The 25,890-nt window shown below is 42.1% G+C and overlaps 2 protein-coding genes across 2 annotated transcripts in view; one reads left to right on the top strand and one right to left on the bottom strand.

Annotated features, from left to right (window-relative positions):
* ACP3 (acid phosphatase 3) overlaps positions 1–14,084 on the bottom strand; it is a 46,627-nt gene extending 32,543 nt beyond the window's left edge. Inside the window, exons 1-2 of the mRNA XM_001495610.7 lie at positions 13,740–14,084; positions 3,434–3,529 (exon numbers count right to left, since the gene is read on the bottom strand). Coding sequence (XP_001495660.4) covers positions 3,434–3,529; positions 13,740–13,859 — 216 coding nt within the window. The 5' untranslated portion in view covers positions 13,860–14,084. The remainder of the gene's footprint in view (positions 1–3,433; positions 3,530–13,739) is intronic.
* CPNE4 (copine 4) overlaps positions 570–25,890 on the top strand; it is a 691,914-nt gene continuing 666,593 nt past the window's right edge. The window contains exons 1-3 of the mRNA XM_070239070.1: positions 570–984; positions 6,875–7,110; positions 22,035–22,087. The gene's annotated coding sequence lies outside the window, so the exon portion shown is untranslated. The remainder of the gene's footprint in view (positions 985–6,874; positions 7,111–22,034; positions 22,088–25,890) is intronic.

Below are 25,890 nucleotides of genomic sequence, written 5' to 3'. Positions count from 1 at the left end.
AATTAGTGAAAGTAAGTTCTAGGAATCTCATCTACGAGTCTCATCTCTCCTCATTGAATGGGTAGAGTGAACAATGGTGTACATTAAGTTCCACACTGACAATACATTTTAAAACGGAAACAGCTTTAGTCCTGACTCCCTGAGAAAACTCATTCATCTTCGCTAGTACTTAACATAGAGCCTTGCAGTTAGCAGTTGGTGATTGATCTGATTTAAGTAAAGGCTTCATATTTAGTGTGGTAGAGCGTTCAATGGTTCATCTTTGTTGGTCGAGCATTCAAGGGGCTGGTTGAGCGGTTGGTGGCAGTTTGGTGGAAGAAATTCAACCACCTGATAAGAAGTTGGACTTGATGAATCCGAAGATCACTTTCAACCTCTGGGTGCAATGACTTATTATCTGCCCAGTTTACCTGTGCCTGGTTCATGAAAAACTAGAGCCTGTTACTTAAAGTGTGGTCTGTGGATCAGCAGTATTAGCACCTCTTGGGAGGATGTTAGAAACCAAATTCTTGGGCTCCACCCTTGATCTACGGAATCAGAATCTGGGGGTGGAGCTCAGGAATCTGTTTGTAACAAGCTCACTAAGATTCTGATGACCAGTAATCATTGAGAAGCGTTGCTTTAGCTCAATAATCCTTGAGCGTTACTAAGCATCAGAAGCCAAATTATCTTACCGGTGCTTTTTGAAATGCAGATTACCCAGATTTCCCCCAGAGATTCTTCCTTCTTAGATACGGGGTGTCTCGCTGGAATCTGCATTTTAACAAGTGCCTCAAGGGAATCAGATCCACGTAACTGAGAACCATTCAAGCACTTGAATGCTTGAAACACTGCATTCAAGTCTGTTTTTAATCCAGATCCTCGCCAGAGCTTCAGGAGTCAGGGAGGATGTGGTCACTGTGGCTTCTGCTTGGTCCCACTCGCTCATTTGCTTGTCACTCTTGGCTACCATAATCGTCACCACCCCCCAGGATGGGGAAGGAGGTAAGAAAAGAATATGTGCTTTGAGGTTTGTAAGTTTCCTGGATGACCTGGGTAGCTGAAGAAGCAGACACTTTGGGTCTAATTTGTTGTTCTAACCTATAGCTGACTTTTGGGGAAATAGTCACCTTCTACAGAGCACTGGTTTCCAAACTTTAGCATGCACAGAATCACCTGGAGGACTCATTAAAACAAAGATTTGCAGGCTTCAACCCCAGATTTTCTGGTTCAGTGGGTGGGGCCAGAGAATTTACATTTCAGACAAGTTCCCAGGTGATGGTGATGTTGCTCATTCAGGGACCACACTTTGATAACCACTGAAAGCCATCACCTTGTCATTACGTAGACTGGCAGTACCCGGCCGAGGGCAGAAATTTGAGCCCTAAAACCTTGCTGTTCACGAGTGGCCATCAGCATCACCTGGGAGTATTTTAGAAATGCAGAATCTCAGGCTTCATGTTGGACCTGAATTAGAATCTGCGTTTTTTTCTTTGTTTCCTAGTTTTATTGAGATATAACTGGCATTCATCACTGTATAAGTTTAAGGAGTACAGCATAATGGTTTGATTTACATATACTGTGAAAAGATGACCCCTAGAATATGCATCATCTCATATAGATACAAGAAAGAGAGAAAGCAAAAAAGGAAACAAGTTGTTTTTCCTTGTGATGAGGACTCTTAGATTACTCTCTTAACAGCTTTCGTATATATCATACAGCAGTGTTAACTGTAGTCATGCTGTACATTACATCCCTAGCACTCATTTATCTTCTAAGTGGATGTTTGTACCTTTTGACTACCTTTCTCCTATTCCCCGTCCCCCCATCCATTACCTCTGGTAATCACAAATCGTATCCCTTTTTGAGTTTTTTTTTCAGATTTCACATGTAAGTGAGATCATACAGCATTTGTCTTTCTCTGTCTGACGTGTCACTTAGCATAATGCCCTCAAGGTCCATCCATGTTGTCGAAAACGGCAGGATTTCCTCATTTTTTTTGGCTAAATAATATTCCATTGTATATATGTACCACAACTTCTTTATCCATTCATCATCGATGGACACTTCTATTGTTTCCATGTCTTGACTATTATAAATAATGCCGCTATGAACATGGGGGTGCCAATATCTTTTCAAGTTAGTGTTTTTGTTGTCTTTGGGTATTAGGATCTGCATTTTAACAAGATCCCTAAGTGAATTCATTTGCACTTGGAAGCTTGAGAAACACTGCTCTAGGAGAAGCTGACGGCGAGTCAGGAGACTCCCAGAAGAAGAATCCAGATCCCACAGTCTGGAAGAATCTTAGTCTTACTGGAAAAGCAGAGCAAGGGAACAGGGGTCTCTACAGAGCCATAGGTATTGAGATGCAGCCCTGAGTTTTTGTAACCCTTCTCTCATTCAAGGAGCCAGAAGCTGTGTAGGCTGTACTGGGAAGAGCTCTGACCTGGGAGCCAAAAGATGCTGGCCTCCAATAGCCTCTCTGAGCTTTCTCCTCTAGGAAGCATTGACGTTGAGTTAGGGCTGTAATTGGGCAGTAATTCTCAGCCTTGACTACACAAAAGAGCCAACTGATCAACCGAGGAGCTTCTAAAAATCCATGTCCAGGCCACATCCTAGACCAATTAAATAAGAACCTTTCAAGCAGACATCAATATTTTTTAAAGCCCTCCAGATAATTCCAATGTTTAGCTGAGATTAAGACCCATTAGTTTTGGAGCTATCCAACTCTAAACATTCTATAACATTTTCTTAACATATTGAAAGAGTGCTTTGGTGAGGACAAAAGCAATGCACATGGCCTTGTGGCTTCGAAGAGCGATCCACTCTTACAAGTGAAAGGGGTGGGGCGCCTTTGTTCCCCAGTTCACCTTCCCCTTTGGTGCTCTTTAGGAAGTAGGGCTCTCTATTTTAACTGACCACTTATGAGGAAGACTCAGTCCCAATACATCCAGGAGATAAGAAATCAAATTCGGTATCAGCCCTTGCAGAGGAATCATGTTTTCCCAAACCTGCTGATTCAGATCGTTGATTACAAGATTATTTTCTACTTTCTCAGGTGGAGCCTGAGAAACTCAGGGGCTGGCTTGTAAGTATCTCTTGGCTCTCTTCATCTTTAAGCTCATCTATCCTGTTGTCCATGCATACCTCTTATGATGTAATAAAGACAACAAGGTAAAAAAAGATCAAAACAGGCAATTCTATACAATTTTTCTACAGTTACTAGTCAGTAGGGGTGTCTTGGTCATGATTACAAATTATTGAAGCTGACCATTAGCGCCCCTCACTCCACAATTGAAACACATTTTAGATTTTTTAGTTCCCAGGTAATTGCGCAAAATACTTTCCCACGTCTGAGTAATTAACATAGTTATGAGGTTTCAATAGACTACAAATCCCACAGTCTAGTTTCCCTTGAGACTCATCAGCAAACTTTAGCTGAAAATCAACCAACCTGAGTGAGTTGGCCAAATCCTTGTGGCCATGAGGATTCCTTAATGGGGTCGTTAGGGAAGGTTTCGATGGGACTTCGGTCTCCATGTCTAAACACCTGAAAAGAGATTGAGGCAGTCACGTTACAAATTTCACTGAGGTGTTTTGCCTCCGCTCATCATGATAGATTTTCTTCCAAACCACTCATTCTCAGCCTTGCCTGCTCACTGGAATCACCTAGGGAGTTAAAATTCTGAGGCCTGGATCCCACCTTTAGTGACTTTTGTTTCATTAGTTTGGGATGTGGCCAGTGCATCAGTTTAGAGACCTCCCCAGGTAAATCTCAGGTTAAGAACTGCTGTTCTAAGCTGACTAACACTTTTTCTGTATTTCTGGTAATGTAAGTAACAAGATGATCAGCGAGGAGAAGTCAGGTGATCCACACATGGAGATGGTTTGTACATCGGATAGGGTGAGAAGGAACACAAAGCTTAGCAAGGTCACCTTGTTGCAGACAAACTGATGAGATGTTTCCTTCCTGAATTATGGTTACAGGAATAATGGTGTTAACATTTTTACATATAATAAAAATAGTGGCTTTTAAATGCAATAGACAATTTGTGACCATCTTGAGCCAATGATTAGTTTTTAGGACGTTAGGGAGAAAGGACTTGTGGGTAGGGAGAAAAGCTAATTCTCAATACTTTAAGAACATCCTTCTGGATTTGTATGCATTCATCTTATTTTGATTGCACATTTAATTCTTTGGGGAGAGTAGTCTGGACTTTTGAAACCTTGGTACTTTGATTCTAATATGCTTTCTGGATAGAATACCAAACCAAACACAAAGCTATTTTATAAGCAAAAATTGGGCAAGAAAAACACTGAAGAAATACAAGATGAAGTCGATGCTGATGTTAGCGAACATTTGTAATACAGAAGGCGTCTGCATAACACCTTGCATTATCTGAGATTTCCTGCACTTGTCACTTATACTACGTGGCTAAGATGCTCCATTGAAAAGAAAGCCAAATGTCTGCTCTTTTGAAAGCCTATAAAACAGTTCAGTAGCCACAGAATAAGCAACAGTCTCAAACTTTAGTCATCTTCCAGATGAGATTCCAGGAAAGTGAGGGAGGCTTCTAAGACCGGATAGTGTCTCTGGTGTCTGAAGAAAACTGAGCTTTTGGCCCCCTAAACTGGTGAGAAATTGCGGTCTCAGAACAGACTGCAGCACACAGGGACAGTAATATAGCGGAGCTTAAGAAATCATTTTGGTCAGGTAAGGAATTGTCATAAATGGTCCCCTCACGGCAGGAGGACAGGCTGCATATCTTCTGAGGAGCATCCACAGTTACCAGTCACTAGGGCTGACTTGGTCACAGTCAGAATTTATCAAGGCTAATTGTTAGTGCTTCTCTTTCCACAATTGAAACACATTTTAGACTTTTTAGATGCAAGGTAATTATGCAAAATACTTTCCCAGATCTGAGTAACTAAAGTCGTTATACGGTTTCAATAGATTATAAACCCCACATTGTTTCGTTTCCAGGATCTCTCAGCCTCAGCACTGTTGACATTTTGGTCTAGAAAACTCCTTGTTGGGGGCTTTCCTGTGCATTGTAGGATGTTTAGCAGCATCCCTGGCCTTTGCCCACTGGATGCCAGTAGAATTCCCCAGTTGTGACACCAAAAAGGTCTCCAGACACTACCAAATGTCCCCCAGGGGTAAAAATCACCTCAGTTGAGAGCTACCGAACTAGCCAAAGAGAAGTCAGATGAGAGACATTGTGGTAAATAATTTACAACACTTCCTACCAGCCTATAACCACAATAACGCCTCAACATGTTTTGAACACTTGCTTTGTTCTAGAAACTGTGCTAAGAGCTTCTCATACATTTAATCATCTCATCAATTCTACAAAGCAGTTACTATTAGTTACTATTATTATTTTCATTTCACAAACGGGGAACTTGACCTTAAGTGACCTGCCCAAGGTCACACAGCATGTAAGTGGTAGAGCAGATATCCAAGCACAGGCTGTGTGTCTCCACTACCAGCATTCGTAACCCCGTGCAAGAGGCTCATTTCTCTATGCTCAAACATACCCCTCAGTGTCCCACCAGTGGATGATCTGGGAACTGGGGCTTCTCTATAAACTCTACTCTTTCTCTCTAAGGTTGGAAGCTGTGCGTGTGTGGGTGGGTATGTTGCCTCAGAGGAAATCAAAACTTTGACGTAAGAAAAAGCCCCAGATATTATTTAAAAAATAAAACTGAGGTTATGCAAGTAAATGACAGTATGGCTTGGGGAGAAAAACAGGTGTGGTGTGCTTAGAGGAGTGCGTCTTAAAGAACATAATCATGAGACTTGGGCAAGCTTTCTTACTCCATCCTTATAGGTCAGAAATAATTGTACTCCCCTACATTGCAGAAAGTTTTAAGGCTTTCTGAGGTAGTGGCTCAAAAATGCTTGAACTCTTAGGAAGGGGCGTCCCTCAGAAACACTTAATAAACCATCCCCCACCTCCAGAGCCGGAAATCAGAGCGCGAGAGAGAGAAAGGGAAACAGAGAGAGTGCCCTCAAGTGCACAGGTGGCATTCTTGAACTTCCGGAGTTTCGCCAGTTCAGCTGGATCCTTTGGACTGTGCCTAGACGTTCTTTTAAGTCTGTGGTAGGGCAACCTTCTTAACTGCTGCTCGGCCAAATTAATAACCTCTGTTCGCAGTCCAGCAATCATACTCTATGAAATCCTTTGGAAATCTAAAAATATATTATTAGCGGTAGGACTTTGCAGTACTAATGGTAATTGCCATAGGACAACATCCAAGGTAATAACCCCTTATGTTTTTGCAAACCTCCACGGTTTTGGAGAATCCCTTCCCCTGCTGTTGCTTTTAATTCTTACAACTCCTCTGTGAGAACAGGTCAGCACTATTGCTGCACTGAACAAATAAGGAAACTGAGGCTCAAAGAGATCGAGTAAGCTGTTGAGATCTCCTAATTCTCATGACTGCCGGTCCACTGTTTTCCCCACCATATCACATTCACCTTGCCCCTTTAAATCACAGGTAACTTTCTGCTGAAGGACAATGTTGAGTGATCCTGCTCCATCCAGTCTGCTAACCAGATCTGGCGCATTGCGTAGGACATGGAGTCCCTGAGGAGTACACTGGAGGATGCCATGTCCAGTCCCTCTCTCCACGCAACAAAGTGCTTTTAAAAAAATGTCAATTGGAATATGTCACCTGATTGCTTAGAACCCTCTAATGTCCTCTCACTCTATTAAAATTTTTTTGTGTGTGCAAAATTGTAAAGATATACCAAAGTAGAGATTTTTATAATGAGCCTCCATGAGCCCATCACACGCTGCAACAATCGTCAGCTGGTGTGTGGTCAGTCTTGTTTCTCTCGTACCCTCTCACTCGCAGACATTATATCATTTCCCGTTGTTGTTTGCAGAGTATTCAAAGTCCTTACAATGGCTCACAAGACTCTACCTGACCTGGCCCTGCCCACTGCAGTGTTCTCACCTTACATTCTTGCCAAACATGCCTCGCCACAGGGGCCCCTGCTGTTCCAGCCAATACATTAAGCGTGTTCCCACCTCTCTGGGCCTTGGTGTTCTATCTGCCTGGAATGTCTTCCTTCTGCTTCTCCTGGCGCACAGGCTCAAGTAAACGAACACCATTTCAGAGGTAAGAAGGGAAGCCGACTGGCTGTGAGAGGAATCAGGGTGGGAGTAGGTCCTGCACCTGCCACGAGGGAGGCAGAAAGGCATGCCCGTCTAACGACTCTTACGTCCAGGGCCCAGGAGGAACACAGAAGCCTGCAGGAGAGGGACACGGTGAAACTGTGTTACAGCGTGTGCAAGCTGTATGATACCTCAGAAAAGCTCTGGCTTTGAGTCAGACCTGGGTTCAAGTCCCTGCTTTGTCAACACCCCACTGGGTGACCCTGGGAAAATGATTTAACTTAAACTTCTGCATGCCAGAGTTCCCTCTGTGTAAAATGAGAAAATCATTATTTCCTACGCAGGAGGATCATGAGAATTAACCGTGTAATATATGCAAAGCCAGCATCATAGTACTGAATACAGGATGCACTCAAATGTGTTATTATATCTGTTATCATTATTTTGCTGTTGTTGTTATATTATTCAGGCGTTTGACTTAGCTACACTCTACACTCCCTCTCCTGCTGGCGATAGTTTGCAGCATATGGGGCAAATGAGAGCTACCTGTTGAGCAAAGGGCAACATAGCCCTCGCCTCCAAGAAATATTTCTATTAATTTCTAATCATCTCTCCCCTGTGACTGAGAGGAATAATTAATTATTCCTTTGGATTTAGGACACTTGGACACTTGGGAAGCTTCAAGCGCCCGTAGTGGCAACCTGCCCAACCAAAATATCTTGAGCCAAATAGAATTTCTGGAATTAGTTTATCACCTTAAAAATTTGCAAAATGCATTCCGCCATAAAACCAGGAAGAAGCTCCTGTACTGACCTCCCACCTGGCCCGGGAGCAGCACGCGGCACAGAGCGCGCCCAGCAAACACCCTCGCAGAGCAGACAGGTCTCCAGTCAGCTCCGCCGCCCCTCAGCCCCGGTGACTAGGGAGCCACAGAGCGCAGGAGAGATGGGAGGGCCGTTTGTGAGTGGAGGCAGGAGTCCTGGTTTCTGTTTTCCAGGAGAGAGTTTTGTCTGGTATATCTTTTATAAGCCAACTCACAAATTCTAGATGTGCCACCAGACACTTGCGTCTTGAGTCCCCAGCACCCAGTATACCCCAGAGAAGTTCTGGCTCCTTTTTTATTGTTCTTATGTAATACCAAGATAACATTATATGCCTTCCTGGGCCATTTTGGAGATTCAAAATACAAAATGTAAAGAGCCTGGCATCTAGTGGATGTTTACCATATGGTAGCTGTGATTGTAATTCTGACTTCAATGGGAGTGAGAAAAAGGTTTACAGGCCTCAAGGATTCCTGCCTGTGTTCCAAGGTATTATTCAAACGTGGACAATGAAGATGAAGGCAAGTAGAAGGACAATCGGTCGTCTATTCCGGCCGAAGGGATGGAGGAAAGAACCAGCAAGTCAATGGATCAGAAAGTCAGAGAATGGGTGAAATGAGTAAAATCTGTCAATCTCTTGACTCACATTTTAAATGCATATTTAGGCCAAGAGTCTAAAACTGGGAAGAAAGTCATTAAACTTAGAAGAAAAAAGACATGTAAAAATACTTCATCTTTTTGAGAATAAAGACAATAAATATAGAAAAGAAGCCTAGCATTATCATTAACTGGTTATGCGAACACCATAAAAAACACACATGGGATGGGGCTGGCCCCGTGGCCGAGTGGTTAAGTTCGCGCGCTCCGCTGCAGGCAGCCCAGTGTTTCGTCGGTTCCAATCCTGGGCGCAGACATGGCACTGCTCATCAGACCACGCTGAGGCAGCGTCCCACATGCCACAACTAGAAGGACCCACAACGAAGAATATACAACTATGTACTGGGGGGCTTTGGGGAGAAAAAGGAAAAAATAAAAAAAATCTTTAAAAAAAAAAACACACACACATGGGATAATTGTGTGAGTATATGTATATTAATAATAGTTACAATGTTTTGGGTGTTTACCAGATAGGCTTATAAGTGCTTTTTATGTATTAACACAACTAAGCCTCACAACAACTCCATGAAGTACTAGTATCCCCATTTTACTGATGATGAAATTGAGGAACAGATAGGTTAAGTTACTCATCCAAAGTCACACAGCTAGTAAGAGGTTGAGCTGGCATTCAAACCCAGGTGGTCTGATTGTTGAACCTGCACTCTTAATCGCCATGCTATAGTGTATCGTGTAGTACACAATTGGTGTTTAGATCTCATATTCCTCTTTAAGAATTTCCAACATTCAATGCCTTTTATGCACCCTATCTCCGTGGCATCACTATCTTTCTAACAACAAAAATTAGACAACTCAGGGTCATTTTGATTTCTCTCTCTTCCTTAATACTCATATTCAACCCACAGGGATTCTGCCTTCACAATTTTCTAAAGAAATTCATCCTTTCTTTTTCAACTCTACTGCTTTCTGACCCAACTCAGATGTTTTTATGCTTTTTTATGCTTTTCCTTAATTGTGGTGGTGTCCCTCTGTTTTTACTTCCAGCTTCTCCCAGGCTACACTTGACACACAGAAGTGAGTTGCCCCCGAGAGAAAAGAAGTTAGAATTCACAGTATAAATAAGTTAAGTAGTTAGCCTCAAGTTCCAGTAGAGATGATAATCATCTAATACCTTACGTTCTCTTTTCTTTGCTCCCTTTAAGTTAACCACGTGCCCCTATTAAATTTATAAGCTCAAGAATAATGAAGGATCATCTAGAACCTTGAGGACATTATACTAAGTCAACTAAGCCAGTCACAAAAGGACAAATAGTGTGTATTTCCACTTATATGAGGTACACAGAGTAGTCACATTCACAGAGTTAGGAAGTAGAATGGTGGCTGCCAGGCGCCAGGGGAGGGGAGAATGGGGACTCCCTGTTTAACGGATATGGGGCTTCAGTTTTGCAAGATGAAAAGAGTTCTGGAGATGGATGGTTTTGATGGTAGTGCCACCATGTGAATATATCTAATGCCACTGAACTGTACGCTTAAAAATGGATAGGATGGAAAATTTTATGTTCAGTGTATTTTACCACAACTTTAAAAAAAGAATAATTAAGGATCACCTAGATTTTATCCAAAAAGTTGGAAACCTTCTGTTTTAGACTGATGACTTCCAGCAGCACCTTACATTTGTACCATGGTTCACACGTTCACATGTACATCCTGCCGTTTGGACCTAGAGACAAATCTGTGAAGTAGGAAGCATAGTGAGGATCATTATCCCCAACTTTAAGTTTGGGGCACATGTGACTCAGCTGGATTAAGTGACCTACCTGCCTGTGGTCCCAAACCTGGTAAATGATGCTGGAACTTGAATTAATGAAAGTTCAGTGTTTTCCTAGGTATAGCTTTCAACTTTTATTTTAGCACATAGCATTAGAAAATTTGTAACAGTATTGGATTACCAGCCTGAAGAGTGACTTGTCAACTTTTCACTTTTCCAGGAAGAGTGCAGAGGAACCCTGGAGGTCAGCTCTCCCTGGAAATGTGTGATGGCTAGCATCATTTGAATTTGCCTACTTACAATACGGAAGTTACCCAACCCAGGGCAGAGCTGATGAGCTTAAGGTTTGGAGGCTATTTTCATCAAGGACATTCTATGCCTTGAGTAAGAATTTTGCATGGTTCACCATGAAGAATGAGAAGAGCTTATACTTTGTGACTTATCCTCTCTTTTTTTGTAAAACCCAAGTGGAATGAGAAGAATTTTTTCTCTCTGTCTGGGATCACCTGAATTTGTGGTTTTTCCCTGGCTTAGGGGAGAGAGAATGCTTTTAAAATGGCATTTCCCTATTTACGGATGGAATAACGATGTATGAAATTGCTTTGAAAAAGTCCAGTAGGAGTGTGTGGGCATATAGATGAAAGAAGATTGGCTGTGAGTGATAATTATTGAAGCTGCTTGATGGGTACATTGCGACTCATCATACTTATTCTCTCTCTATAAATTTAAAAATAGCAATTCTCTGAGGGATTTCTATGGGACACTCTGAAAAAAAGAAGAGGTGGATTCTGCAGTCAAAATTTAGGAAATACAATTTACTAGATCCTTTCCTTGAAAGCCACAGTACATATTAGAATACTAAAGACTCTGAGGAGTCCTGAGTTTAAGAGACTTTTAAACACAGTTTAACGCACGTTCTGTTCCTAAGGCTAATTTGATTACTGAAACCCATTTTTAACTGGGTAGTGCCTGTAAACAACTTGGCAAACTAGCCTTCCATGGGATGTACTTTGGTGAACCTGTTTTAAAAGATCATGGGGTGACTTTGTTCATGAAAGAGAACAAGAATGAAGGCTAGGTTCCCTACTCTTTCTGCCCAGAACAGCTTTTCAGGATTGGGGAAGATTTATTTTTCTTGGAACACAAAGGAAACGCAAGGAAACCAGCTACTGAATATGAGTCAAGCCAACGCCCCAAACCTCCATGGGGAGATCTCAGCTCACTGCGCTGGGTTAGACACACACAGCAGGAACAGAATATGTCTCATGATTAGGGACATGGCTCCTGGGATCGGACAGCCTGGGATGGCTTCACATCCCAAGTGTGTGACCATGGGCAAGTTGCCTAACCTTTTTGTGCCTCAATTTCTTCATCTATAGAATAGAATGGTTGCTAGATTTAGCAAACAAAAATACAGAATACCCAAATGTTGATGGAACATATTATACTGAAAAAATATTTGCTGTTTATCTGAAATTCAAATTTAACTGGGCATCCTGTGTGTTTTTGGCAACTCTACTTTATAGGGTTGTTGGGAGGATTATGTGACATTATCTATAGTGAACTCTCAGAACAGTGCCTGGCACCTCGTAAGCACTCAATTAACTATAGGCTATTGTCATGAATATTACCACTTTAATCAGAGGCCCCTTTCTTTAATTCTGGTTCTCTTAATAATTTTCTAAGGATTTCCATGGTTATATATTTGAACCATTTATAGTCAAATATTTTCTATAATCAATAATAAGAAGAAAGTGATATCTTCTGCCTTAAGTCCTTGCATAGAAATTGTTTTGTGAGGGCCAAAAAAGATATATTAAGTTGCCTTTCATCCACCATTAATAGAAGGAAGCCGTGGTAGGAAAACTTATTAACATTAGCCTTGTGTGACGATTGTTAATTTTTTTTTAGCTCCAAGAGAGCCACTTTTGTAAGGTTTTTCTTAGGGAAGAATTAACTTGTAGTCCCTGGATACATGTTAACCAAGAGGGGAGTGAGAGAAAGGAAACCCACAACAGTTTGGTAAGCAAGGGGAGTTAGCCTGGGGTATAGTGAAATACAGAGGAGAGAACCGATCCATTCAGTTAACTGAGAGTTCACTGTAATATCTCAGAGAAGATTACCACTCAGTCGGCTTGTCACAGGTTTACCGTGTTGGCAGTGAAATTTCTCCTACACTTGCTTAATTCACATGTTGGCAAGGAACCCATGAATATAACCAAAACTCTAACTCACATGGATTTCTCTATAGAAGGTACACAATATTGTAAAATTGTAAAATTTTTTCAGCACAGAAGCCTGGCAGCTGATAAATCATTTGTAAATAAATTAATGATATATTTCGCTCTCCCTGTTGACTCATGACCTAGTAAAGATCTACTGGACTAAGAATCATAATTTGCATAAACATATGGTTATGAAATTTTCCTGTAGAAGGGAAAGAAAGGAGTTCTGAATGCACCAAGCTGAGAACATAAGAACTTCATGTTTAATTAAATAAAAGGTGAACTCCCTTCAAATTATAAAAATAAATTGAGTCTGCTTACAGAAAGGAAATTTACTTATTTACCAGCATACTTTCACTCTATCAAATAAAAAATGTGGGGAAGAGAAAGAGATGGAGACAGCCCGTGAAAGACAGAGAGGGTCAGAGGCAGAGAGAGACAGTGAGTGAAACAGAAAGAAGAGAAACAGAGAGACACAATCAAAGACAGAAACCAGGAGACGTAGATGGATTAATTCCAGAGCTTGAATGTAAAGTGGTAAATCCCCTTTACTTTGCAAACTCTCTTTTAATTTTTAAAACAATGCCAACAGTATATTTTCTTTCCCTGGCATTACGCGCTAGCTACCCCCCCCACCTTTTTTTCATAACTTGTCACACATAACATGGGGTGGGGTGACAACACGATTTTAATGGTCAGCTAAATCTATGTCTCAGGAAGTCATCCTAAAACTCTTGAGTTTAGTTTCACTTTTATGCTTTAAAGACTGTTTACAAATACATTTTCCAATTTCCTGATAAACAAGAGGGGAAGGAGCTATCTAGTTCAGCAAATGACTGTCTTTTGGTTTGCAAAGAAATAATCATTAAACTGAGGGAACCAGTTTAGTTCCCGGTGCTACCCAGCGCCAGCGAGGCTTCTCCTGGCCTCTGCGGCTGTCAAAAGAAATCTGCATTCAAGGCAGTTGCAAAGTAAGTGAATAACCAAATAACATGGGCAAAGGCACACAGCCAACCAAACACCTTTTTGTCAGGACACGTTAAGGCTTCCTCATGAAGAACTTGAGAAACTTGATTATTCACTTTCGGAGTCTGGTCTCCCGGAGACGATAAAATGCAAGGGTAAAAGGAAACCTGATGTTGGTTCTTCAGACCCTGCTAGTAACACAGTTTTAAGGGGAAAGCAAGGAGAAAAGTCTACTCACCAATGTGACAAACTTCAGCTCCTTAGCTCCCACACCTCTGTCTAGCCTGAAGGAAAGCAGCAGGAAGAGGCTGAGGGGAAGCCTTGCTGCGCTGGCCCCGAGAAGGGGGGCGGCTCGCATGCTGGGAGAGCTGTTTCAGGCAGGAGTTCGGAGGTGCTGCTTCCAGTGCAAAAGCCATTAGAGGGGAAGCTATTTAATCAAGGGATTGAAAGAGAAGGAGGAGCTGGGCGGAGCCAGACTAATAGTAAAATCTCCAGGGAGCTTGGGGAGGAGTTTGGCCCGTTTGATCAGATAATTTTGGGGCTGAGTGTTAGAAGTCGCCGTCTCCTGGATTTTTGTTAGAACGCTGAGGCCCATACGGGGGAAAGCTGTTGCTCAAGGTCACAGGGCACGTGAGCAGACATTTCTTTTTTAGTTTTCCTCCATCTCTCCTTTAGATGGGGTGTGATACCGCATTTGCTTTGTGGCTGTCACTTGGGAAAGCAATCTACCCAGACTTTGGAAAACGTAGGCCAGTGATTCCTAATCTTTTGGGAATCCAGAGTTATAGGGAGAGAAGTATGGAAGGAACTGCAGGTACTGGCATTTTTGGGTTTATTCCCCAGACCAAAATGGCTCCCTTTTCTAAAACTTTCAGGTAGCCTATAGAGGTATTTTTAAATCAAAGAAAAGTCAGGGCAATTTTATTTTGAAAATATTCAGTTACACCTTAAGATATTTGGACTCATCTGTGCTATCTCAAAATTAGGATTAGAAGTGTTTTTCCTAACCTGACACAACTTAAAAACAGCAGTGACAACAACCACCACAAAGTAGCCTATAATTCTCTATTGTCAGTCACCAACTTTGGCCATAAGCCTCACACTCCGGCTGAGTCACACCCTTGTCTCTCCATCCATGATCTCACCGGGAACGCTACAAAAGAGGATGATCCGGATTTATGCTCTTTTGGAAAGCCAAGGGGCCTTAGCTTTCCCCTTTTCCCAACCTGGCAGCCCCGTCCTAGGCCAAACCAGGAGTTTTGTGCAGAGCTGCTGGTTGGTATGCTTGCACCCCGTCAGCAGAGGGAGAACAATGGTTTTTCCCAAACTCTGTTCTCTGGTACTTTGCACTTACCTGTGACAGGAGTGTTCTGTTGTTATGTGATCAGAGGATGCCCTAGAATGTGGTGTGTGGGAGAACATTGCTTCTTCTGGTATGAGGAAGTATGTGTGAACAATGAATGTGTGTGTGTTAGGGTTAGACATTGAAGGGGACTTGTGACCCTCTCTTTGTCATCACATTCTCCACCTGCCAGGCCCTGCTGTCATTTTTGATGGGTGAGATTTTGAGGAGATGGGTGCAGGGAAAAGGGGATGAAGACCGAGGGGTTGTCCAGGGCAGACATGAAGTTGCCACACTGATGCCTGCTGGATGCACCAGGCAACCTGAGAGAGGACGCTCTAGGACCTGCTTACTGTTCACAGGCTTAGTTCTGAACCACATGCCTTAAATTGTGGCAGATCCCTGATTCTGTTCAATGTCTTGTTTTCTCAAAGATCAGCCTGGCTCCTTGTTTTCCTGTCTTCTTCCTCGTCTCACCCTTGCATCAGCCTGGCACTATTCTGGCTGTAGCCTTAGTGCTTCCTGATAATGACGCTGGTTCTCTAACCTACCTATGCCATGTTGTGCTAGGTTGGATAAACCCTACTTCTGACTCAAACCCTAGTTTCTCTGTGTCACCTCCTCTGGGCTTCTTTTAGCCCTCCAAGTAAAAACAACAACAACTTTTTATAGAGAGAATCCAAAAAAGGCTGTTTCAATCAAATACATTTCAATTCGAACTTAATTCAAGTTAGAATAAGTGGATGGTTTGTACTTCTATCTTAGTCACCATCCTAACTTCTACTTTGATCATCAAATTATAAGGGGAGGAGAAGATCACAAAGGTAGATCTGAACACCATGAAGTTGAGTTTGGAAGATCCTCAACTCAGATAAAACTTATTTTAGAATCTTCTTTGGTTTCTTGAACCTTGAACTCATAAGGCCTTTGTAAAGACTTAAAGAGTCATCTGGAATAAACATAGAGATATGGGAGCATTGAAAGTGAGACTTGAAAAAGTATTGGGATGTTTTTATTGATATCCCAATGAAGGGTGTCAATAATTTTAGTGTCAATGTTTAGCCGAACTCACACACTGAATCACTTTTGTTTCCTTGTGGCACTTTCTTCATATGTCAAGTGTCCAACCTCTGATTAACACAGAATCAGGAAGTTTTGTAAGTGGAGCAGGTTGGGTTCATTGGAAAGAAAACACCCAGATGCATATTTGCATGTAGGAAATTTATTAGGAAGTGCTCTCAAGATCAACAACAGTTGGGGGAAGAGCAATAAGCGGGGTTGGGCAGAGGGAACTCCTAGCAGCTGACCCTAGGATGCCCTCTTGGAGTTGTCCTGAATTAGGGCGAGGAAGCCAGGCCTTTTTATCTCTGCATTTGCCAGTCATTGGATACGGGTACTCCTGGCTGGGAGTGTGACCATGGGTATGGTGGCTTTCTTCTGCCATGGCAATTCTCACAGGAGTTGACAGCTGAGTGAGGTCAGACAACAAATTCCCAAGAGCTGGGGGGAATTAATCTTTCAGTTTATGAAGGGAGATTGAGTGGTGTAACACAGAATCCATGACAATGAACAAATATTTATAGGAAAAAAATTCATGATTCTTGGTGGATCAAGGGCTATAACAGCGCTAAATGTGCCTCTGATAGTGAGAGTCTGGGTTGGAGTTAAAATCTATCAACAGGCATATTGGTTGTTCACCGGGTAGGAAGCCTGTGTTTAAACTCTCAGACTTGCTATGTCTTCACAGCTGTGTTATTTGACTCTTGGTGCCTCATGGACTATCGGGCACTCAATAATATTGATTGATCAACAGTCAGTCAACATAAAGGCAAGTTATTGCATCAGAGTCTTGTTATGATGTGAGTTGCTTTGAAGCAAAATTTAATATAAAATGGGTTTAGAGTAAAAGTTCTCCTCCCCTCAACTGATCAGTTTGTGGGGGTTTTGTGTGTGTCTATTTGCCCATGGCATTAAATGACTATTTGATTGTTTAATATTTAGACAAATATCCCCCCATACAACCAATGACTGTGCCATTGGAATGTTATCAAAGTAAGGTGTAACTTCAGAGACATTCTTTCCTGTACTTCTTTCACATTAGCATGTGTAAGAATCACCTGGAAAGCTGAATAAAACACAGATCCCTGGGCCTCCCTCCCAGAAATTCCAGTTCGGGAGGTTCAGATAAGATCTGCAACAGTGCCCTGCCAAGACTCTGTTGGAGCCAGAGGCAAAAGGAAAAAATCAGTAATACTGATCCTGCCTTCATGTAAAATTTTGATATTTTTTTAAACAGTAGATTGTTTTCCATTAATTTTTATTTTTTTAAATATTGTGTTAAAATATTATTTATCTTGATTAGGGAGCTTTTGGCACCGCCTTAAATTATATGCTCAAAGTGAACACCTCAATCTCCTCACCCTACTTGCCAGGCTTGACTAAGAACTGGAAGATGAGCGAGAACTACATCTTTGGGGATTAAATGATCTAACTTTCTCTGGATCTGTCTACAAGGAAATGAAGGCTGGGGTGAGATGAGGCCAGGTTTGGATGATGATAGTGAGGCCTTGAGAACTGAAAGGGAACAAGTATTTTTATCTGTTAGACTGAACCCCAGCTCTTCCTTCCACCGTAATTACCTGCATCGGGCTGGCCTCCGTCATAAACCTTCCCCCTTGTAATTAAGCTGCTTTTCTCACATTCAGAACTAACCAACCTGAGAGAACAGAGCTGACCGTGACTCATAACTGAGAAGGAGCTCTGGAGAACAGGGCCAGGGTCCCATCTCTGAAATTGTCACCCAGGAATGAGTCTCAATTGTTCAGGTACAGGCAGGAAAGATAAGGTACATGTGTTTTGTCACAGTCCACTTTGCGGGTCATTCCAAGGTTCTGATTCCTGGAATAACCAGGCAAATATTCCCTATCGCTCTTTCACCTTCAGTACAGTCTTAACAGATTGAACACTGTATTGGTTCTTTGTATTTCAAAGGTAAAGGAAAGAACTCTCAACTTTCAAAAATATTATCCTATCTCATTTTGTATAAAGATATATTGAAGAAAAGACTGAATGGACGTGTATGACATCTTGATGGTGATTTTTTCTGGGTGATGTGATTATGAGTGGTTTCATTTTCTTCTCTTTGCTTTTCTCTACTTTCCAAATTTCTAACAATGAACAGATACCTTTATTAAAATCAGAAGAGAAATTTTAAAATGTCTAATGTTAACTCTATGCCATTTCTCACTTGATTATTGGGTGCCCTCAGAGTCAGAGAGGGTGACCTGAAAGGTGAGCTGTTTATAGCATAGTTCACCTGCCTATTCCTCTTATATGGCCAGTTCCTAAGCTGTTGAAGAGAGAGAACATTTTCTTTCTCTTGCCCCAATTTCTGCCCCGTTCCTCTCCCCCACCTTTTGATATGTCTTGTATGAAAAAGATGCAATCTTCCTGTACTATCAAAATCCCAGATAACACAACACCCATTTCGAAAGTCCTCAGTTTGTCCTTAAGAATTTTCTGAATCAAATCATGTCACTGGTCTACTAAAAATCTTCTGTTGGCTTCCACCACACTTAGAATAAAATCCAAAATCCCTCCATGGCCTACAAGGCCCAGCTTGATCTGGCTCCTGCTACCCCTTCAACTCGTTTCTTATCTCTCTTGTCTTTCTTATCTCTCTTGTCGCTCTGGCCACACTGGCCTCTTTGTTCCTCACAGAAGCCACATGTGCTCCCGCTTCACCCACTTTGCATTTGCAGCTCCCTCTCCCTGGGGCACTCTTCCCTCAGGTGGGCTGAGTCTCTCACTTGGCTTTCTAGATAGGCCTTCCTTGACCACCCCAGTTAAACCAGCAGTTTCCTTGCAGTCACTGTCACATAGCCCTGTTTTATTTCTGTTATAGCATTTTTCATACCTGACATTATGTTATATATTGGTTTGTTTGTTTATTGTCTTTCTCCCCCATTCGGATGTAAACTCCATGAGAGCAGAGGAATTTACTGCTGTGTCCCCGTTGGATAGAACAACACCTGGCACATAGTAGGGCTCAGCAAATATTTGTTGAATGAATGAATGAATCCTCACGAATCAACTCCTTTTTCTAAAAAAGAAAATCTCCTAACACATTCTGAAACTTCCTTATAAAATTTCTAACCTGGTTTTCTGTTTATTCCATTACAGAAGGATGGGCAATTTTAGCTTGGATGACTTGCTTTGGATAAATAAAGTCTTGTCAATCTTTATCTTTTGATTGTGAGATTTTCAAAGCTTTGTGATATTCCAAGTGCTCTTCTCCAGCATTTGGCTGCTGACCTTAGGCTCCCTCCTGATTTCTATCAGTTGAGATGGGTTTCAGGGGAACCAGTCAACTGAAGGACAGATATTTTTGAATCTCATATCTGATTTCAAAAATTAATATAACTTCATTGTGCGATAATGTCCTTGTTTGTTTTAATAAAAATATTTTAAATTGCTTGTCATAGGGCACACATTCCATGATGATGTTACATGTGCATAGACAAATGCATGCCCCATAGATATATTAAATATACCCTTCTGGAAGTGCGGCATTAATCACCCTCAGTAGGATATTACTGTGAGAAGACATGGGGACACTTTGTGGTGCTTAACAGGGAAAACTTCGTGGTAGTCAGTACGGTGTCCTCTGTTATGTCATAGTGAGGTTGAGAATAGCTTTCCTAAAACATTCTAAATATACCCATTTTACCCAATTTTATCCTTCTTCACTTCTCAATAAATTTATGAGAGTCTGACAATAATAAAGGAAATTGAAACTTAAGTTCATATTCTTTACCTGACACTGCTCATTAGAAATTATGTTGAACATATAAATATTATTCTTAGCATGAGAAAAACTCAAATGCTTTTATAACATGACATAATTTTGGGTATCATATAGATATAGGAAAGAAAAAGATTTTTGTAGTCCCAAGTTTGGACAACAAAGTAGTAGCTTTCTTTTCTCATTTGCGTGAAACTAAACTCTTCGGGGAAATTCCTGTGGTAATATACAGAGATTAGTGGATTGGACCAGGTTATAGGGCCACATGGCTGTTTCGATCATAAAAGTCTTGCAGTTCAAAGGAAAACCACGGGAATCTCCATTCATCGACCTCTTCTTTTCATTCTTAAAAAGCTTGATGGAAGACTAGGGTCCTTGTAGCTAAAGGACTTTAAAATTACTGCTCTTACTGGTATTATGGAAAAGTAAAGAGTCATAAACTATATCCCCAAATATCAGTTTCTCAAAAATATCAGTTATCTGTATAAAAAAATACCTTCGCTTAGAGAAGTTCTATCAAAAATATATATGTGTGACTAGTACCACATTATGGCTCTACAAAATCCCATTTTTTAATCCACAAAACAATGATTCTCATCAAAAAGTTGCCAACTCCAGGGCCCGGCCCAGTGGAATAGTGGTTGAGTTCACGTGCTCTGCTTCAGTGGCCTGGGGTTCGCTTGTTCGGATCTCTGGTACAGACCCAGCATCACTTGTCAACCCATGCTGTGGTGGCATCCCACATAGAATGGAGGAAGATTGGTACAGATGTTGGCTCAGCAACAGTCTTCCTCACAAAAAAAACCCTCAAAAAACAAAAAAGACAAAAAAAGTTGCCAACTCCACCTCTTCTCACAGATCCCAGTGGGACATAGTTCCCATATTCAATCCTAAATCATCATCCCTTCTGTCAAATCCACTGCACCCAATGCAGGTCAGAGTATTTTTTCTTTTTCATTTCTTTTTCTTTTTTTGAGGAAGATCAGCCCTGAGCTAACTACCACCAATCCTCCTCTTTTTGCCGAGGAAGACTGGCCCTGAGCTAACATCCATGCCCATCTTCCTCTACTTTATATGTGGGACGCCTACCACAGCATGGCTCTTGCCAAGTGGTGCCATGTCCACACCCGGGATCCGAACCAGTGAACCCTGGGCCTCCGAGAAGTGGAACGTGTGAACTTAACCACTGCGCCACCGGGCCGGCCCCCAGAGTATTTTTTCTGAACGAGTTTGTTCAGGTAAAGAATTACTATAAGGCAGTGCTTCTCAAAGTGTGGGTTGAGATCTCTGAGATCCTTTCAGGAGGTCCCAGAGATTCTTTCAGGGGATTCCTGAGATCTATTCATAGGGCCCATGGGTCAAAACTATTTTTATAACAATACTAAGGTATTATTTTATTTTTCATTCTCATTCTCTCATGAGTGTTCATTGGAGTTTTCCAAAGGCGACATGACATGTGATGACATTATTGCTGTGATGACAAGTTGAATGTGTGTTTGTGTATTCTTGTGTTTTAAAATTTTCTCAGGGACCAGCCCAGTGGCCCAGCGTTTAAGTTCACATGTTCTGCTTCTCCGCGGCCGGGGGTTCGCTGGTTTGGATCCCGGGTGGGGACATGGTACCGCTTGGAAAAAGCCATGCTGTGGTAGGCATCCCATGTATAAAGTGGAGAAAGATGGGCATGGATGTTAGCTTAGGGCCAGTCTTCCTCAGCAAAAAGAGGAGGATTGGCAGTAGTTAGCTCAGGGCTAAACTTCCTCAAAAAAGAAAAAAAATTTTTTTCTCAGTTCTAATTTTTTCTTTTTTTGGTGATGAAGATTTGCCCTGAGCTAACATCTGTTGCCAACCTTCCTCTTTTTTTCCCTTGAGAAATATCACCACTGAGCTAACATCTGTGCCAATCTTCCTCTACTTTGTATGTGAGTCACTGCTATAGCGTGGCTGATGAGTGGTGCTAGGTCCGCACCCAGGATCTGAACCCCTGAACCCAGGCCACTGAAGCGGAGCATGCTGCACTGAACCCTACACCACGGGGCTGGCCCCTCGGTTTTAATTTTGAATACAATAAGTATTAATAGATATAACCCACATAAACAAAAGCTGTTAAGGATCTTCAATTATTTCTAAGAGTAAAGGTGTCCTGAGACCTAATGTTTGAGAACTGTTGCTACAGGCAAGCTAATGATTAAAGAGTTTGTTGAGAGTCTTCTAGGAACAGCCCATGAGAACACCAAGGTCAAGGAGACACAATCCCTCCCTCGAGGGGCATCTATCTTGTGGGGGAAGACGGACAATTACTATGTGATGAACCCAATAAACGGGCGCAGAATATTCTAGTTGCTAAGAAGAGGAACATTTACTTACTCACTTATTACCCTTGTGTTTAGGTCAACAGAAAAGACATGAAGGAATGAGAGAAGATGGTGTATTCTGGGGAAAGGCAAGTAGTGGGATTGGGATATTTTGAGGGTGAACAATCTCTTTAAAACCTATCCTGTGTCTTTAGCTACTTTCCTAAATTTGGTTGTCATTACTGGACCACATTCAAAAGGATCCACTAAGTAGTGTGTTGTAAATGTTTAACAATTGGCTCTGGAAAAAAGTTCTGATTTGTAGCATTTGCCATTCCATGGTGTAAATATTGCCATCATGGCTGATTTCAAGCTACCAGTATAATGTCACTGAACGTGGAGTTGGGAAGAGAGAAGTACACCATTACAAATATTTCCATCGTACTGAATGCACTTACCAGACGTGTAAATAATCTCAAGAGAACAGATAGTAATACAATGAGGTAAAATAATTTGCATGTGATGAGTTTTGAGTATTATCTTTGTTTTTAATATAATTTATTTAAGTTTATATACTTTACTTTTTTAAAGTGGCTGTGTTTAATAACCAGCTTGCAAAATTCCTGAAAATTTAACAATTGGTTCTTGCAAGTCAGTATAAGCTGGCTCCTGCACAATACTGGATCCACTGTCTCATTAGTACTACATTGTTAATTATGGCGTCACTACAGTTTCCTCATTTTTGGAGGGGGAGGAATACAGAACATCCTGACTGAGACACAGGTGGGGAATTGTAAAACTCCAGTTATGGGTGTCATTATGGGAAGGTGTGGGTGACAGACGGGGTGGGCAGTGGGAGTTGCGCAAGGGCTCAAATAGAAGAGTAAAGAATGGTAATTATGAAGTCAAGATCAGAGAGTAGACTAGATTTTAGAAACAGGAGTTCCTTAGAGAGGAAGGAGGAGAAGAGAAGGCATTAACAATTATGGCATGCCTACTGTATGCTGTGAACTCTGCCAGTCACATAGCACATCTTATCTCATCCAATCTCTACAACAAGCTTGAAAGGCAGAGAACTAAAAATTGCAGTGTAAGAAGGAAAGCACATGTCTATCTAACTTCCAATCCTTACTCTTTTCATTTCATCAAGCAAGGATAGAAAATTGACAGAGTAGTGGAGTAGAGGTATCTGAAAGCAGAAACTAGGGAGACAAATACTGAGTCCAGAGTGGCGTGAGTGTGAACACAAGATCACAGTGTGCTGGACCTGGAAGGGTTAGTGCTGGATGGGGCAGTCCTCTAGCATCTGTGGCAGCTGCCTAAGAGGAATGTCTGTGGTCTCCAAAAACCAGAACACAGTCTAGCGATGAAAGAGAATTCTTCTGTCTTTTTTCAGGAAATACCAGGAGCTTTGTGCCCTTAAAGCCAGCATCATGAGAGTCAGTGCAGTAGTTAAAGGAATGTGCTATAAGCAAAATGCGGGCATCCGGGCTTATAAACATCTGATTTATGGCTCTCCATATAAAGCCCCATCAAGGGAGAAAGGGAAAAGATCCCAGGGAGATGGTGCTCAGCTCCGCCTGTGTCTCATTCTTTCTTCCCTGTATTGGTCCTCAGACAGCAGGAGGGCTGTTGACGTATCCTGCGCTGGTTAATGTATTGGTTAGGTCCTCCAGGAAGCAGATGCCAAGACAGCTCTTTATTGAGGCTTATACTTGTTAAAAGGGAAGGGGAGAAGGAAGAGGCAGAGAAAACTTGCAGACTGTGATGCATGTCCAATACCTAGGAAAGGGTGGGGGGGGGGCATGGAAGAAGGATTGGGTAGAAAGAGCCTCTGACTGTGGTGTAACCATGAAAAAGTCTCAGTCTGCAAAATGGGGACTCCAGTGCAGTAAAGGAGTCCTGAACTGGGCAGAAATTCAGTACCCCGCCATGCACAGTCATTGTCTGGGAGCGACCTGAGAAGAAAGCGGCCTTAGTTCAAACACTACAGTGGATCCCAAAGGCACTGCAACTGGAGGCTGTTAGCTAACTGCACTCCTTGGAACTTACTGGCAAGTTTGTTCTTGAAGGCAGATCTGAGCATCACACCTTCATGTGTGCTCAGAAAATTTGCTACTGCTACTTTCCAGACAGTGAAGGGCAGTTTTCACTGGCTTGGCGTTGCTCCCCGCTCCAGCTACCTGGCTCCTGACCAGGGTCGCCCCCTGAACATCTGATGTTGGAACTTCCTTTGCGAGGGCACCAAACACCTCCCCTAAACCTGTTATACCCTTTAATATGCAGGATTCTTTTGGTGGCAAGTTACAGAAATATAGTTTAGTTCATCTTAGGTAAGGAATTTTTTGCCTCATGTAACTGAACAAGGGGAGGGGTTAAGATCAACGGGAACTTGGAAGAAAAATGCTACGGGGTTCATCTAATTCATTCTTCTTTTCTCCTTCTCTCTCCATTGTGGCTTCAGTCTCTCAAGCCATACACCTTCCCAACTGAAGCTAGAATTAAGGCCGCTCCTAACTTCATCCAAGAAAAAAGGGCTTATCTTCTTTGACTCCAGTTCAAAAATCCTGGGGGAGGATCTAGCTGGTTACATGCTCATCATGCTCATGCTCATCATCTCACATTCATTCAAACAGCTGTTTATTGAATATCTAGATGTTCTGGGCATTGTTCTAGGTTCTTAGAATGCTGGAGTGAAGAAAACAGATAAGGTCCTTCTTTTAGGAAACTTTTATTTTAGCAAGGAGAGACAGATAAACAGGTAAATGAATAAATGAACAGGATAACTTCTGGCAGTGATAACTACTGTGAGTACAGTAAAATAAGGTGATAGGACAGTGAGCAACTCCGCAGTGGGGCCTTCTTTAGATGGCTGGTCAGGAAGGGTTTCTCTGCGGTGACATTTGAGGTGAGGCCTGAATGAAGGGAAGGGATGAGCCTTAAGAGCGTCTGGAGCAGAGAGGAATGGGCAGAGTGAATGGCAAGTGAAAAGGCCCTGAGACAGGAATGAGGCTGTTGTATCAGAGGAAAGAAAAGAAGGCCAGTGTGGCTGGCGACTGGTGAACACAAGGAAGACAGGGAGGAGGGGAGGTCAGAGAGGTGAGAAGGTGCCAAATCACACAGGGTCTTGTTTACTGTGGTGAGTTTGGGCTTATTCTAAATGCAGTGGGAAGACAAATGAGGAATTTTAATCAAGGAAGTGATATGTGTTAGAAATTGCTGTGGCTACTTGTTAAGAATGGATTATAGAGAAGCAAAAGAGGGAGCAAAGAGAACAGCCAGGAGGCTAGGGAATTGGCCCCAGAGACAGATGCTTGGAACAGGGTGGATATAGGGCAGGTGGAAAGAAGTGGATGGATGGAAAAATACATATTTGGAAGGAATGCTGACCATTCTTGGATATGAGATGTGAGGGGCAGGGAATCAAGGAGCACTCCGAGGCGCTGGGCTTGAGAAATTGGATCAATGGTTGTGCTATTACCGAGGTCACATATGAGAATGCTTTGGACCATGAGCTGCTGAAGAACCATCTCAGTGTTCATATCACAAGTAGTACAGAGGTAGAATATTCCAGGGTTGGTTACTTTAGGGGCTCAAGGATGTCACCAAGAGCCTAGGTTATTTCTTTCACTTTTTCTTTCCCTTGGATGAGCTCTATCCACGGTCTCAAGATGGCTGCCAGTATTGTAGGTGTAGTGCTGTACCTATAATATCGCTATACTACTATTGCATGCAGGTGGAAACAGCTAGATGCTGAAAAAGGATAAGTATTTCCTTTGATAAGGCTCATTTAATCAGTGAAGAAAAACTTTCCAAGAAACACCTATTGTCTTCCCCTCATGTTTTATTGACTAAAATCACATCATAACACCACACCTAACTCAATCACTGGTAGGGGTAGGACCACTATGATGGACACACACCAACCACGAGTCACCCCTTGGACCTGGGA

This window comes from Equus caballus, chromosome 16, assembly GCF_041296265.1.
Source record: "Equus caballus isolate H_3958 breed thoroughbred chromosome 16, TB-T2T, whole genome shotgun sequence".
Lineage (NCBI taxonomy): Eukaryota > Metazoa > Chordata > Mammalia > Perissodactyla > Equidae > Equus > Equus caballus.
Note: the sequence above shows the minus strand (reverse complement) of the source record. Positions and strands in the feature narration are given on the sequence as shown.